Genomic DNA, 13,987 nt, shown 5'->3' with positions numbered 1-13,987 from the left:
TTGAGAAGTGACATTTCTGGATCAAAGGGCATGAACATACTTAATCCAGTAGTCTTCTATACTCACACTGACCTCTAAAAATTTTGTACCGATTTCTCCGAAAATGCTCATTTCGCATCATTTTCGCCAACACTATATGTTATTACCAAGAAAAGAAAACTTGGCCGATTTCGTCGCTCTTTTTCAGCTCTGTTTTTCTGTCCTTCGCCCAAAGCCAAACTACCTGAAAGACGGCCCTCCCTCCTCACGTCTCATTTCACACGGCTCAGGTTCTGTCCTCCCTCGGCCCCTCACAAGTCACCAGCCACTTTTTAAAATGCTCCATCCTGGCAGCTTTTCAGGCCGTCTTGGGCTTTTAGTCCCCCACACACGCCATCCTGTTTTCTGCTGCTGGCTGTGAGGTTCCATCTGCAGGCGGGTCCGCCCCGGCCCGCCCACCCAGTCCCAGGTTTAGCCCAGACGTCATCACCGCCATCAGCTCAGGCTCCGGGCCCCACCTGAGCTCCGCTCGCGCTCTCCCAGCGCCTTGCACCGTCTGTGCACAGCTCCGTCACGGCGCCGTGCCCACTTCTGTGTGCACCTCTCTTACCGGAACGCAAGTTCCTTGAGAGTAGAGACCCCGCCCTTCGGTGTGTCTGCAGTGCCTGGCACAGGTTGGTGGGGGTAAACGCTAAGCCAGTCTCAGTGGGCAATGGCAGCGCCCGGCCCCGGAGACCATGCCCCGCCCCCTCGTGGGTCTCCTTACTCCGTCTGCCTCCTCCTCCCAGTTTCCTTATTCGGCATCTCTTCCCCTGCCCATCTTTAAATGTCGTTGTTCTGCAGAATGTTATCCTTGTCCTTTTCTTCCAGACCCGATGGATCGAATTCCATCCACAACTTTAAGATTCCCAAACCTCTCTCCTGAGCCACAAACCAGAGTTTCCAACTGCCTCTCGGGCGTTTCCACTTGGAAGTTCCACTGGCTCCTCCAAATCACCATGTTAAACACTGTACTCGCTTTTCTTTTCTCTAAAATGTACTCCTCTATTCCTCAGCTCGATAAATGGTACCAGCATCTCTCCAGACCAGACACGGCAGCCCGAAGCCCAGCAGCGGGTCCCTCCCTGTTCGCTCACATCTAACCGGTCACCGGGTCCTGCAGATTTCAGTTTCTCAATGGCCTTCTCCTCTCCGTTCCTGCCGCTCAGTCCAGCTCGTTGCCAGTTGACGTCTCTTGGCCGACGACGAGGACCGCGGCCTTCCCCCCGGTCTCCCTGGCTCCCAGCTATTCGTTTCCCACCAGTCCTCTACATCGCCACGACCGCGAACGCAGGAGAACGCGAACGTCGCCCAGGGTCCACCTTCAGTGGTTTCCTAAGCATCACAAGTATCCAGGCCCCTCCAGAACAGGTCCGTCCTCCTATAAGGACTGTCTCTGGGGACACGGGGGCTTCCTTGGATCTGCTACCTTCTCCTGCCTCTGTCCCCTCTGCCTGGGATACTCATTCCCCTGTTTGCTCCTGGAAGATTCATCCTTCAGAAGTCGTCCCAAGGCCTCCTGTGAGCCCGCAGGCCGTGGTCCTCGCTGAGCCTTTGCTCCTCTGCTGCCCCGTGGGGTGGCGGCTCCCTCCGTGTCCCCCCAGCGGGCAGCGGCTGTGCCTTATTTATCTCCTCCAGCTCCGAAGGACCCGGGAAGTCCTGGCTGAGTCACAGCACGAGCCGGGACGAACATCTCGCCCACCTCATCGAGCCGGGACGAACATCTCGCCCACCTCATCGCGGCCGAGGGCCTCGAGCCTTGACGCCCTCGTCACATTTCCCCCCTCACCTCCCACTCTGTGCCTGTGCTTGGCCCCGGCCACTTCGCCGACACCGCCTGGCAAGTGTCACCGACGGTCCCGCGAGCACCAAACCCAACAAATTCTTTCCAGCCTTCGTTTCCTTGTCCTCTCCCCGGCGTTCGACTTCACGGACAAGCCATCTCCTCCCTCGTTCCCAGGTGCCCCCGTCGCTGGACCCTGCCTGACTCCGACTCCTCCTCCACAGTCCCATCCTGGCGTCTTATCCTCAGCTTGCTCGGTAAACCGAGGTGTTTGCAGCCACCTTTCCTTATTGCACACTCTCTGCTGGGTGTTCCCGCCCCACACCTACAGGGTCAGCTACCACCGCAATGCTAGGATCCCCACATGGTGTCTTCAGTGCAGATCACTAGTAAGTCCCACGGGCACCTGAAATGCAAACTTGACCGAAGTCGAAGCTGTCGTCTGGCCCCGGGATCTGCTCACCGGGATCTGCTCGGCGAGAGGAGCCTCCGCCCAAGCAGAAGTCTGAAGTCTTCGCTGCTGCCCTAATAGAGCGCCCAGACCCGTTGACTCCACTCCTGCCCATCTCTGCATCTGCCGCCGCCTCCCCGTCTCCGCTCTCGTGACTTGCTCTGGCTCCTCATTTAAGCAGCCTCCTTCCAGTCGTCTCTGCCCTTTCCTTCTGCCAGGCACACCCAGCAGCCTGAACACTCTTTCTACAATGCAAAACTTACATGAACGCTCTGAGCGTCCCCGAGCTTCCGGTGTGAAGTCACACCTTCGCCCGCCTCTCCAAAAATGTCCCTCACCATTCCCTCCGGACTCCCTGTTCTGCAGTCCTGGAGCGTCACCTGCCAATGCTTCTGCTCCTGCTGCTTTGTGAGCCTGCAATGACCCTCCTTGGTCAAAATTCAGCTCAGGGATCCCATCTGTGAAGCTGTCCTAAGCCCACCGCATCTCCGTGGTCCCCCGTCCAGAGCACGGGCACCATCACCCGCGACTGAGGGAGGGACCAGAACCCGGAATAGTGCTTGACACGCAGCATTTAATCACGAGGCGTTGATCACCCCCAGAGGCGTGTCGGGCAACATTCTCGGGGTCGGGGGGGGGGGGCCCTCTGGCCCTGCTGGTCTTAACTAATGCCACAGCATTTGCATCATTCCCCAGGATCCCGGGGGACTAGGACTCAGTGCTGCTTTACTCATTTTACACAGCATAGAGCCCGGGCACAGAAGGCACTGGGGGAGGGCCTCCCTGAATCACGCCGGCCCCCCAGGGGGTAAGAATCACCTTACGCTGCGGGCCGCGGGAGAGGGCCTGCTGGAGGAGCTTACCTTGGGCCCGAGAAGCTCCTTTGGGCATGTGGGCTGGACCTTTTCAGAGCTTTCTTTTCCACAGCACTGAAACTAGAGATTCAGAACAGAGTGGTTAGGACGCAGGAGGGAGAGGCGGCAGCCGCAGGCCTGGGCACCGCTGCCCAGATCAGGGGCGCTGCGGCAGCTCAGCAGCCGCGAGGCCTGGGCATGCGACCCGAACCGCCGTTTCTGGAAAGAGGGCGAAGAGTCACGTAATTGTGCAAAACGAGAAAACGGCTTCTCTAAAGTTGTCTGAGTTTTATGATGGGAAGTGACTCAAGGGAACCCAAACAAGGCAAGACGTTAATTGACGGTGTCTGTATAAACTGCCAGTTTCCAGACAGGAGTTGGGCCTTTAGATTTTCTCTTTCAGCCCGAGAGTAATTCAGCCTGCTGAGGAGCTAAACTTTTATGAGCTTCAGGAAGGGCTCATTAACTGGGCACAGACTAGGACGGAGGGCAGAAGTGGCCGCAGTCAACTCCAGGGACTAAAAAACTGGGGCTTGGAGACTAGGCAGCAAACGGGTGTCCTGCCCCATCGCTGGCCCTTCAAAAACAAAGGAACCCGTGTGCTACATGCTGGACAAATGGCTGGCACCTTCGGGAACATTCTCGTGACAGACAAGAACTGGGCTACCTCAGAACACTTGGCCCCGGAGCTCAGAGCTACGTCTCTGTGCCATAGTGGTTAAGAAATCAGGGAAACCGGCTTGGCGCACGTCCTCCATCAGCCTCCTGAAACTGCGTGCAGCTCCAAGCACGGCACCGTGGGCACCCTCCCACAGCACGGTCTGGGAGCCGGGGAGCAGGGCCGTTTCACGCGCCCTCTATTCTACAAACGAGGGAGTTTCAGCGGGGCAAGGGACTTGCTCAAGGTCACAAGGCTGTTCGGAGGCAGAGCTGCAGGTGGAAATGAGCCTGTCTGACTGGCAGGTCGCGGGCATCTCTGTTACACCATGATGCCGCCCTTGGAAGGGGCCCGCCGTTTACCCTGGCTGCTTTCCTGGGGTTCCCGTCTGTGCTGTTTTGTGTCGCTGGGGTACGCGGCCTGACTTCCCCCCACGGGCTCCATGCGCGAGGCCTCTTTCTCTTCCAGGTCCTACGTGACGCCAGCTGTGGCTGTCACGAGCAGGGCAGAGCGGGGCTGCTGCTTCGTCTCCCTGCGCTGATTCTCATTTGTAAGCCGGGTGATTCAGAAGAATCCGGCTCACGCTGCGGCTTTAGAAGACGCGATTTTAAGGAAGAAGTAAAGTTACTCACTGTCGAGTGGAAGGTAACGAGAGTCCCATTTCCCTTCTCCCTGTCTTTAATGTAATCGATATAAGCCTCTTCATACATGGTCTGAACATGTCGTATAGCCTGAAAAACAAACAAACAAACAAACAAAAACACCCGGAAAAACCAAGAGGACAGTGAGTGGGAAGTTTCAAATGTCCCCTTCGCGTCAAGAAAAACCCCCTCTTCCTTACCCTTCAAAAATCTGACCTATGCTTCCATACATTTATCTGTATGCAAAGATAATTCTGTCTATACGAAACAGATGATAGATTTTGAAGATGGAAAGCCAGATTAACCATGAATACTTTTCATAGACTAGAATGCTTTCTTAGAGGGGAGGTTCTCAAACCTGGATGGATGTCAGCAGCCCCAGGCCCCGGACCCCCGGCCTCGCTCAGGCGGTTCTGACATGCGGCCAGGGCTGGGAACGACATGGTCTTGGTGCCCTGCCAGTTAACTGTCCCTAAGTTTTTACATGACATGGTTTAAAAGTGTTCTTGGCCAAGGGAAATGGTTTCAGCATTCAAACATCACATTAAGTGCGGGGAATGCTTTTTCCAGTAGAAGGGCATGGGATCCCAAATCCACGAGATCTCAAAAAATCACAAGATCCAGCTCCTCTAAGCTGCAAACATAACCAGCTGCTTTTGAAAAATTCCAAAGGAGGTGACATTTACTTATTTTTTTACATGTTAACCATTTTAAATATTCTAAAATAAATTCACAAATACAATACTGACCGCACAGGAATGTACGTGAAATCCAATAAACGTAAGATACTATTCTTTCTCCTGTTCCTTTTCATTCCTTTCTCTCCCACAGTGTGTTTTAACCTTCTAAAAAGGCCACTTCCTCTGTGGGTTCCCCTGATGACCTATTCTGGACACCTACAGTTTGAGCACAAATCTAAATAAACTGGCTTCGCCAGCACACAGAGGTCAGGCTTTGGTCTTGAGGTGACATGGCCTCGGGCCAGGCCACGCCCTAAGGACAAATGACAGTCACAAGGATAAGAATGTTCCTCTCCATCTCTCTTTCTCAGGTCTGCAATCTAACCTCTACCCCGTTTCAAATGGGATAGCCTTAAACTGGAGATACTTTTAAAAAATTATAGACCCCTTTGTAAATCTAATGAAAGCTCTGAACTCTCTCCCCAGAAACATCTGTGCACGTACAGTGTGCACACTCATACACACATATGCTCAGTTCTGTACACTACTTCTAGGATAAAAAGCTCTACGGAAGCAATAATTATGGGGGTTATTTAGTTTCGTAATATCATTGTGGGTATCAATATCCTCATATTCTTTGCCATAAAGAGAACCCTTTAACCATCATAAAAAGAATTGTAAGTAAGTTTTACTTACTACACCCTTGCCTATGAAAGCAAACACACCAGTGGTTACTTCAGCAGCAAATATCACCAGCAGGCAGGTGAAAAACTGTAGAGAGAAAATGCTAAGCTCATTAATTCAATACCTTTCGATTTATTTAGCCTCTTTGAGAAGTCTTAGGCAAGGTTATGACTTTGAATTGATCTAGCAGGAAGCACGTGCCCCTTAGGCCCCTTGTAGTTGGTTTATTCATTCATTCACTCATTCATTCATTCATTCAGCAGTTGTTTATCGAGCATCTATTTTGTGCCAAGTACTAAGTACTGTCTTTGGTGCTGGGTATACAGTGGCTAATAAGATAAGATCCCCATGTCTCTGCCACCATGGACCCCATATTAGAAAGGAGAAGATATGATACCTGAGTAAAGCAATAAAAATGTTGAATAAGATAATTCCAGAAAGTGATACACAAATCCCACCACCTGGAACAGTACTCGGCACCTATGTGTTCAATGAACATTTGGTGAATAGAAGAGGCTCTATAAAGACATGACCAGGAGGTCGAGAGTGGCTGGTAGGGCCTGGCTTTGGGGAAGGTGTGACCTGAGATTGTGCAGTCTGGAGGGCTTCTCTGAGGAGGTGGGGGCGGAAGTGCAGGTGTCCTTCTGGACAGATTTCTGTCCCTGTCTTGTGGGTTGGCTCTGATCTAAGTTCAGTGATAAATAGGGCAGAGAGATGCTTAGCAACAGGGGAAAGAGAATGGAGAGCGGAGGAAACGAGTTAGAAATTTTACACAGGAAAAATCAAAGACTGCCGTGACTAAGAAGAGACCGCCTAACGAACCCTCGTGGAGAAATGCAAAAAATCCCTCTCTTCCTGCCCCTCTTCTTCCGTCACCTTGTTTTTCTTGGGTCACGCTGGCGTTGGATGCCTAGCTGTTTATTTAAATTATTTCATTTTTAAAAAAACAGATGCTGGTTGAAGTAAGCCACGAGAGGGATGCTAAGATACTGATCTCGCACAGCAACGCTTTTCTTGTAGATAACAGCACTGGCTGTTAGGAACCTTTTAGCTGCCTCACTCACTGTGAGATATCTTTTTTTTTAAAAGAACGATCATAATTGCCCCTTATAATTACTAGGCACTTTTCTTCCCCAGAGGTCTTTACACTAATGACCTCATATTTCCCCGCACACTTTCCATCTGGGGCAGGGCCAAAGATAATATTATCTTTATGCAAGTGACGAAGAAACTGAGACTCAGGGAGAGGGAGTGAGTGCCAAGGTCTCGGTGGGTTGGATGGAGGAGGAGCTGGTGCTGGAGGCCAGGTCTGGCTCCCTGCAGGCCCAGTCCCCCTCCCCTTGGCCCCGCGCCCCACTTACAGATCCGAGCACGCACTGTGACTCCCGCATGGCTCCGCAGCACCCGAAGAAGCCCACGGTCATCATCAGGGCCCCCGCTCCGACCAGCACGTAGAGCCCTGTGGGAAGAGGGCAGAGGGGACGCTGACCACCCAGTCAGCTGGCTGTCTCCCCAGCACAGCTCTGCCACCACCGCTCCAGGGGGCCCACAGGGCCAGGCACTTGGTTGTTATGAATACAACGGGTGACACCTGTCGAAGGCTTGCTGAGCCTTTGCTTCCCCAATTTGGTCTGCAGGGGGATCTCAAGAGTAGGGGATACTGTTTTCCCCAGGGGACAGAGGGAGCTGGAGCTCCGAGAGGTAAGAGGATCCTCTTAGGGTCACACCCCACAAGGACTGGAAACCCGTTGGCCTACCCCCACTGTCCCGCTCCTAACCATCCCGTAGACCTCCCATCTGCCCGGCACCTCACCTTTCAGATTCCCACCACCCTGCAAAGTGGGTATTCCCACATGCGTGTGTCCAGGGGCCAGGGCCAGAGCTGGAACACAAAGCCACACTTCCCTAGGAGCCCTTGGCCTCTCACGGCACCCTGGCATGAATGGCTGTCTCCCCCTTGGGAGAGTCCATGAGGACAAAGCGCCTGGGAGGGAAAGAGGGCCGATGGTCTGCCCGGGCAGAGCTGAAGAAGACGGGGAGACAGTGGGACACAAGAGGGGGCTTTTGGTTAAGGAGACGTGGTGGTCACGACAATAAGGCAATAAGGTTTGCGTGGATTATAAACTGGAGGCTAATACCTGGGGAAACATCTGTGAGGTTTCGTTATCAGAACAGCCACTGAGGGGAGGTGAGGATAGAACATACATTGTGGTATCATTAATATAATATTAGCCACATTTATTGAGGGCTTATTTTTCTCCAGGTACTGTTTTAAGCACCAAGTACAGATAGATTCATTTAATCTTTATGAAGCAAGTGCCATTATTAGCTCCATTTTTTAGACAGAGGAACCGGGCCCCCAAAGGTTAAGCAATTTGCCCGAGATCACAGAGCGGGGATAAAAATACCCGTCTGCCTTCAGAGTAGGCTCATCGCCATTAACCTCTCCTGCCTGTCCAGCGATGACAGTGGCCTGAGTTCGGGTGGTAATTTCACTCACTACAGATGTCATGCCAAAGGAACACTTGTTCTCCCAGAGAAAGCAAAGGGCAGAAATGTTCTGTTGGAGAGACATAAAGCCCAGTCCTTTCTTATTTCCTCCTCTGATCCTGAGATAAGCTAGAACACAATGGAAGGCCTGGCACTTGACTTGCTTAGCATAACGCCAATCGCCTCTATTTTATGTTTTTGTATTTTATTCACATGAGTCACCTGGAAACCACTCCCAGTCACCCAGAGGGTGGGGAACTGGGTCCCACCTCTGTGGGGAAACCCTGACCCTGGCCGGCAGGGCGCCTCCGGGGGGCCCCTCTGGGTCCTGAGGTGGTTTGTGGGCAGATCTGCCTGCTTCCTGCTCCGCCCAGACCCTTCTCCAGCCTCCCCTGGGCCCCGGGGGAAGCCCTGCTGTCTGCAGGGCTGAGAGGTGTTTGTTTGTTTCCTGCTCTGCTGGTTCTGCCACTTCCTCTTTTTGCCTTTTCTCTAAAAGAACAATTTCATGAAAAGGAACCCGAAATGAAAGAAATGATTCCATATGTAAAATAGCACTATCACTGGCCCCACTGCCTAGACGCCTCGCTGTTTTTAAAAATTTCTTTATTTGCCGAAGCTCTTTCATTTCTCTCATCTCATTGGCTCCTCAAAACAACCCCATTAGGTAAGGCAAGTGTTATATTTCCATGTCACTAACTGGGGTCAGGGAGGCAAGATGACTCCAGGCAGGACACTCAGGCCAGAGCCCGTTCCCTCGGGGCAGGGCAGGCAACCACGGTGCCTGCTCACTTCCCTCACAGAACCTCTCCCGGGTGGGCTGCCTTATCCTATCGACTTCCTGCTCTCGTTGCCTCCCACTGCTAGGTGACAGTCTACAGACTCTCCTTGGAACCCTGGAGCTCCGGCCTAGGGACCGGGCCCTGCAGGATCGCCGTCCTTCCCACACTGCGGCCACACGGGATTCACGAGGCCCTGACCTGGCCTGCTCGTCTCCATGTTGTGTGGTCCCAGGTTCTCATGTCTGTTTTTCTCTGTAGACATTAAGTCCGCGAACAAACCTTACTCATCCTGCCTAGGGCCCGCCCAGTTGGAGGCAGAATTGTCAGTGCTGTTGGATGAGAGGATTCAGGGAGCACATCGGATCTGAAGTGCTGGACTGGGCCGGCTGCCATCTCCCGACTTGGCTTAGGGACACGTGCCGGGAAAACATCTTAACAAACATACGAGAAGCCACCACAGGGCTGGGCTCTCCCAAGGAAAAGTAGGTGAGGACATGGCTGCACACTTGAGCCTGGAACACTCAGCAAAGAGGGGTGCTCCTGAGGAGGCCGGGGTGCAATGGACAGAGGGACCGGGGCCTGAGGGCGACAGGGCTGCTCCCACTGCAAATAAGCTCGGTCCCTCGGTCAACGGTCCCTGCCTTTCTGAGATGATGAACTCCCCGAGAAAATTGCTTATTTGTACAGTGTTCCGTTCTTAGGTGATCAGCATCCCAGATCTCACAGCAAAACACTCTGAAACTGCCCCAGCAGCTCCAAGCCCTGAGGCCTCTCCTTAGAAAGCCTCCGTGTGTATGTGTAACCTCCTGTGTGTATGTGTGCCCTCTGTGTGTATGCGTGGGCCTCTGTGTGTACACATGGGCCTCCTATGTGAATGTGTGGCCTCTGTGTGTACACGTGGCCTCCTGTGTATACGTGTGGCCTCCTGTGTGTACGTGTGGGCCTCTGTGTGTATGCGTGGGCCTCCTGTGTGTACGTGTGGGTCAGGTGACTCAGCCCAGGGCCCAATGAGCCCTACTTCTTGGAGCTGAAGGGAAAATCAGAAGAAATTCTAGAAGTGGCAAAATCACTTGGGTCTGCTGAATCTAGTTCCAAATCTGGTTTTACGCGGCGCACCATAAAGCCACTGTGGCTTCCAAGGGTACTTATCCTTTTCTGATCTGTTTCTCAAAAAACAGCTGTTGAATGAATCCATTAACTGAGTGTCACATATTAATTCCGACATGGTTTCTGGAGAGCCCCCTCCCTCCCACAGCAGCCTGTGTGACAAGTGTCTGACCCATTTCCTGATTCCCCATGTGCTCTGAGTCCTATTTCCCTCATTCTGAGAAAGAGAAGACGCTTTGGGATGACATTTTTAGCAAAGCTGGGCCTTGAGATACAAGCGACTTTGGATGACATGCTACCTGCAGTCCCCTTGTTTCTTAGGCTTCAGATTCATCTTTTTTAAGTTAAAGCATCGTTTCGGTCAACACAGAAAGGAGGCACGGACCTCCGAAGAGCCTCGTCTGCACCAACTCGTTTTAAAACGGCTGCTCCCTTTAGGGACCGGATAGTGGCACGGTCATCAATTTCCGTGGCTTTTTTGGCAGCAGATGGTTTTACATACCCAGTTAATGACCATCTCTCATCTAAAAATATTTTTCTAGGCCTCTGTGTAACGGTCCTTCCTCCCAACTTGCCCTGGGCACACATATTTACATACATATCTAGAATATCGGATGGGACTTCGTTCATGGGGAAGGTTGTGTCTTGGGTTCTTTGAAACAACAGCAGCGATCGGTTGTTGAGGACTGTTCTCAGAGTGCTAGTCAGGGAGCCCTGAACATGAAGCATAACCACCACTTCCTGGAGCCTCAGCCCTGGGCAGCGCCTGGACTGTGCCCTTGACAGGAACCCGGCCCTGGCCGCCTAAGCCGTGCTGGCAGCTCAAAGGCGTGTAACCCGCTCCTCTGTCTTCCCTTCTCGTGCTCTCCCGTGCCTCCCACCGGCGGGCTCCCTCCTCGGCCTGCCCTCGTTACAGCCCCCGCAGGAGCTGGGGGTTCATTCGGGGCTCACTGCACAGCAGCTGTGGCACTAAAGCATGTTTGCATGTTAAAGCGTCTCCTCCTCACATCGTCCAATGAGGCGCATAGAAGTATTCGTATTTCCCAGCCGAGGAACTGAGACACAGAGAACTTAAGCAATTTCCCTACGATTTCACAGCTAGTTGGGGGCAAAATGGGAGCCGAACCCATGGGTCGACTCCAGAGTGTGGACCCCAACTCCTATGCTGCAGTCTTAGTAGGGACTCGGAAGACCAGTGACCCCGTTAGCTTGAAATCTGTTAATTCTGCAACTTGTAAATGGCAGGAGCTTTCTTTTTCTTCTTCCTTGAGAAAAGTGTGTGAGGGATCTATCCTTGATGGTTTCTGGGGTCAGTACAGGGCTGGGAGCCAGAAGCCCAGGCCTGCCAACGGTGGCTTCGGGTTCCGTTATCTGCGATACGGCCATGATGATCTACTCTGCCTAGTAAAAATAGATGCATTGGAGAAACTGTCTCAACAATGTAGACTACAGCCCATCTCTTCTGCAGCGACTACAACCCTCAGGTACAACGGAAAATATTACCAGAGTGAGTCAGAGCGTTTCAGAAGGCAAGCCAGCCCTCAGCATCAGCGGGGACACTTCCCTCACACACGACATCAGCTGCGATCGCTGCCAGGCTCCACGACTGAATTCAGCAGGGAGGGAAGGCCACCGTCAGCCTGTGGTCCTGGGCAGCCGAGTGGCTGCTATTTGTGTGGGCAACCCCTTCATGGAGAAAACCCGCTAAGGTCCTCTGCTCAGACATGACTTAATGTGCCTGGGCACACACCGTCCCTCGACCTTCCAAGGCCGAGGACATTGCTCTCCAGTCTGAGCTCCTGGAAAGAAGAACCCCGCAGTGTCTGTCCATCCAAGAGGCAGCCCAGACCTGGACTGTCACGGGGAGCCAGAGGGGCAGGTTCGTGCAGTTTGGAAGGCATCGTGGGGGGCTCCTCCCAGGAGTTCGCTGAGAAGGGAGAAGGTCCAGGAAACACCAGGTCACCCGAGCCTTTCCGGCTGCCAGCTCCGCTCATGCCAGATTCTCCTTTCTCCCCATTAGCAACTAGCAGACACGGACACTCTGCATCAGCCCCAGGCCTCGGCCTGGTCTCACAGTTCCTTGAGAAGAAGTGGCAGCTACAATGTGTGGCAGTCATCTGCCCAGAAGCAGATCCCTCTCAGAGGTGGGACTCTAGACTGCGAGGCCGGATTTTTTTGAAGAGTGCTTGAATGTTCCAAGCCTGCCTGCCTGAGCTCTTTAACAAAGGGATGCTAAGAGTTTAATGGGCTGGCTGCTCAGAGATCTATTCTGAAAAGAAAACGCACAGATCGGTTAACAGTGCCCTGTGACATGAAGTTTTCCAAAACCTGGGCCTGCTTTGGTTTTCCAGTCCTGTGATCCCACGCCGTTTGCTATGCGAGTCCGCAAACGGTATCGCGGCATAGTTCTCTTCTCTTTTTGATTGCTAGAGAGAAGATATCTTTCCTATTTGGAAACTTATTTATTGAGGGAAGAAATAATTTCTATGAACACGTATAGCTCTATCTGTTTATAAGAAATATTCGAAGTGGAGAAAACGCCCCTGACTTCACGAGGATTTTTTTCCTCATCGCCACTCCCCAGAGAGGTGGGGTGGGTGTCAGCAGACCTGGGCTGTGGGCTGAACCCCACTTAGCAAAGCTGGAGGACCAGCTGGAGGACAGCCAGCACCTCTGTGCCCCTGGCCCTGGTTCTCAGTCTCCTTATTCTGACTCATGCTCAGAGTCTATGACGACCCACGCCCCTGACCTCTGAGCACGGATTCCGAGTGTCTTCGCCCCCAGCCACTCAAGGGCTGACTGAGAGAGGGGAGGTGGTATGGCTGAGGAAGGAGAACTAAGCATGTTAACCCACATCCTGCCCCCAGGCCACCAAGAACGAGCAAGAAGGGTTCAGGCCCTGCTGTGTAAACTGTTGTTTTCCCCGCCCAGAATTTACTTCTCCATCAGAGAAGTGAGGCTTCTCCAGTCCCAGCCCACATGGTCTGGGAGTGCCCACCGGCCTCAGCTCCAAGGTAGGCATGAAGCCCAGGCTCTGGCCAGCGAGCCCATCCTGACCAGCCGGCTGTGATGCCTGCTTTGGGAATGGGAGCTGGACCCAATGTCTCCAGCGAGAGTGGGGCTTGGGACTTTGGCTGGACTTCTGTTGCCAGGGTTATTTGGGAGATGGTGTCCGGAGCTGTGGGCAGCCATTTCGTTGTGTCTGGAAGAAACATGCCCAGAATGGAGCCAAAGGCAAGCAGAGCTAAGAGATGGCCACAGACTGGATCCAGCCACACCACCTGCATCCCCGAGACCGGCCCTAACCCTGAACCTTTCAGTTATGTGAGTCAAAACATTTCTGTTTTGCTCAAGACAGTTTGAGTCAAGTTTCTGTGATTTGCAATTAAGAGTCCCGACAGATATGTCTGTAAAGAAATGACATTTGCATCTCGGGCAGTTCGAACTGATTTAGTTTAGGTTAGAAAATAAGACCAGGAATGTTTGCATAGAGCCGGTTCACCCCCTTCTCCACACAGGGCTCTCCGGAGCAGATAAACACCCCTTTCTGATTTCACCACATTAGTGGTATATTAAATACCAACGCAGAGGAGAGTTCACATTCACCCGTGGAAGTCAACTCAGCTCCTTTGATTTGTCAAATCATTTAAAAGGTTTTCTGTCAGAAGGATCAAATCGACATACTCTGGACCAGTGAGAATCACAACTGGACCAACAGCCGAGGACCGCCTCTCAGATGACGTAGTACTAGCTACAACTAACTCTGAAACCTCAGCACAGCTCCATGGTATGGTGAGTCCCCCAAAGTGACTGTGATTGAATTTTCTGCCACCTTGGCAAAA

General features: G+C 52.7%; 1 protein-coding gene across 4 annotated transcripts in view; it reads right to left on the bottom strand.

Moving 5' to 3' along the window:
• The window catches only part of TSPAN2 (tetraspanin 2), a 36,073-nt gene that overhangs the window by 5,502 nt on the left and 16,584 nt on the right, over positions 1-13,987 (bottom strand). For all 4 annotated transcript variants that reach the window (XM_016124401.2, XM_036235059.1, XM_016124402.2 and 1 more), the window contains 4 exons: positions 7,131-7,228; positions 5,782-5,856; positions 4,397-4,495; positions 3,116-3,187 (listed from right to left, as the gene is read on the bottom strand). In XM_016124401.2, coding sequence (XP_015979887.2) covers positions 3,116-3,187; positions 4,397-4,495; positions 5,782-5,856; positions 7,131-7,228 — 344 coding nt within the window. The remainder of the gene's footprint in view (positions 1-3,115; positions 3,188-4,396; positions 4,496-5,781; positions 5,857-7,130; positions 7,229-13,987) is intronic.

Source organism: Rousettus aegyptiacus, unplaced genomic scaffold (genome assembly GCF_014176215.1).
Source record: "Rousettus aegyptiacus isolate mRouAeg1 unplaced genomic scaffold, mRouAeg1.p scaffold_m13_p_17, whole genome shotgun sequence".
NCBI classification, from domain to species: domain Eukaryota; kingdom Metazoa; phylum Chordata; class Mammalia; order Chiroptera; family Pteropodidae; genus Rousettus; species Rousettus aegyptiacus.
This window is presented reverse-complemented; position numbering and strand designations above follow the sequence as displayed.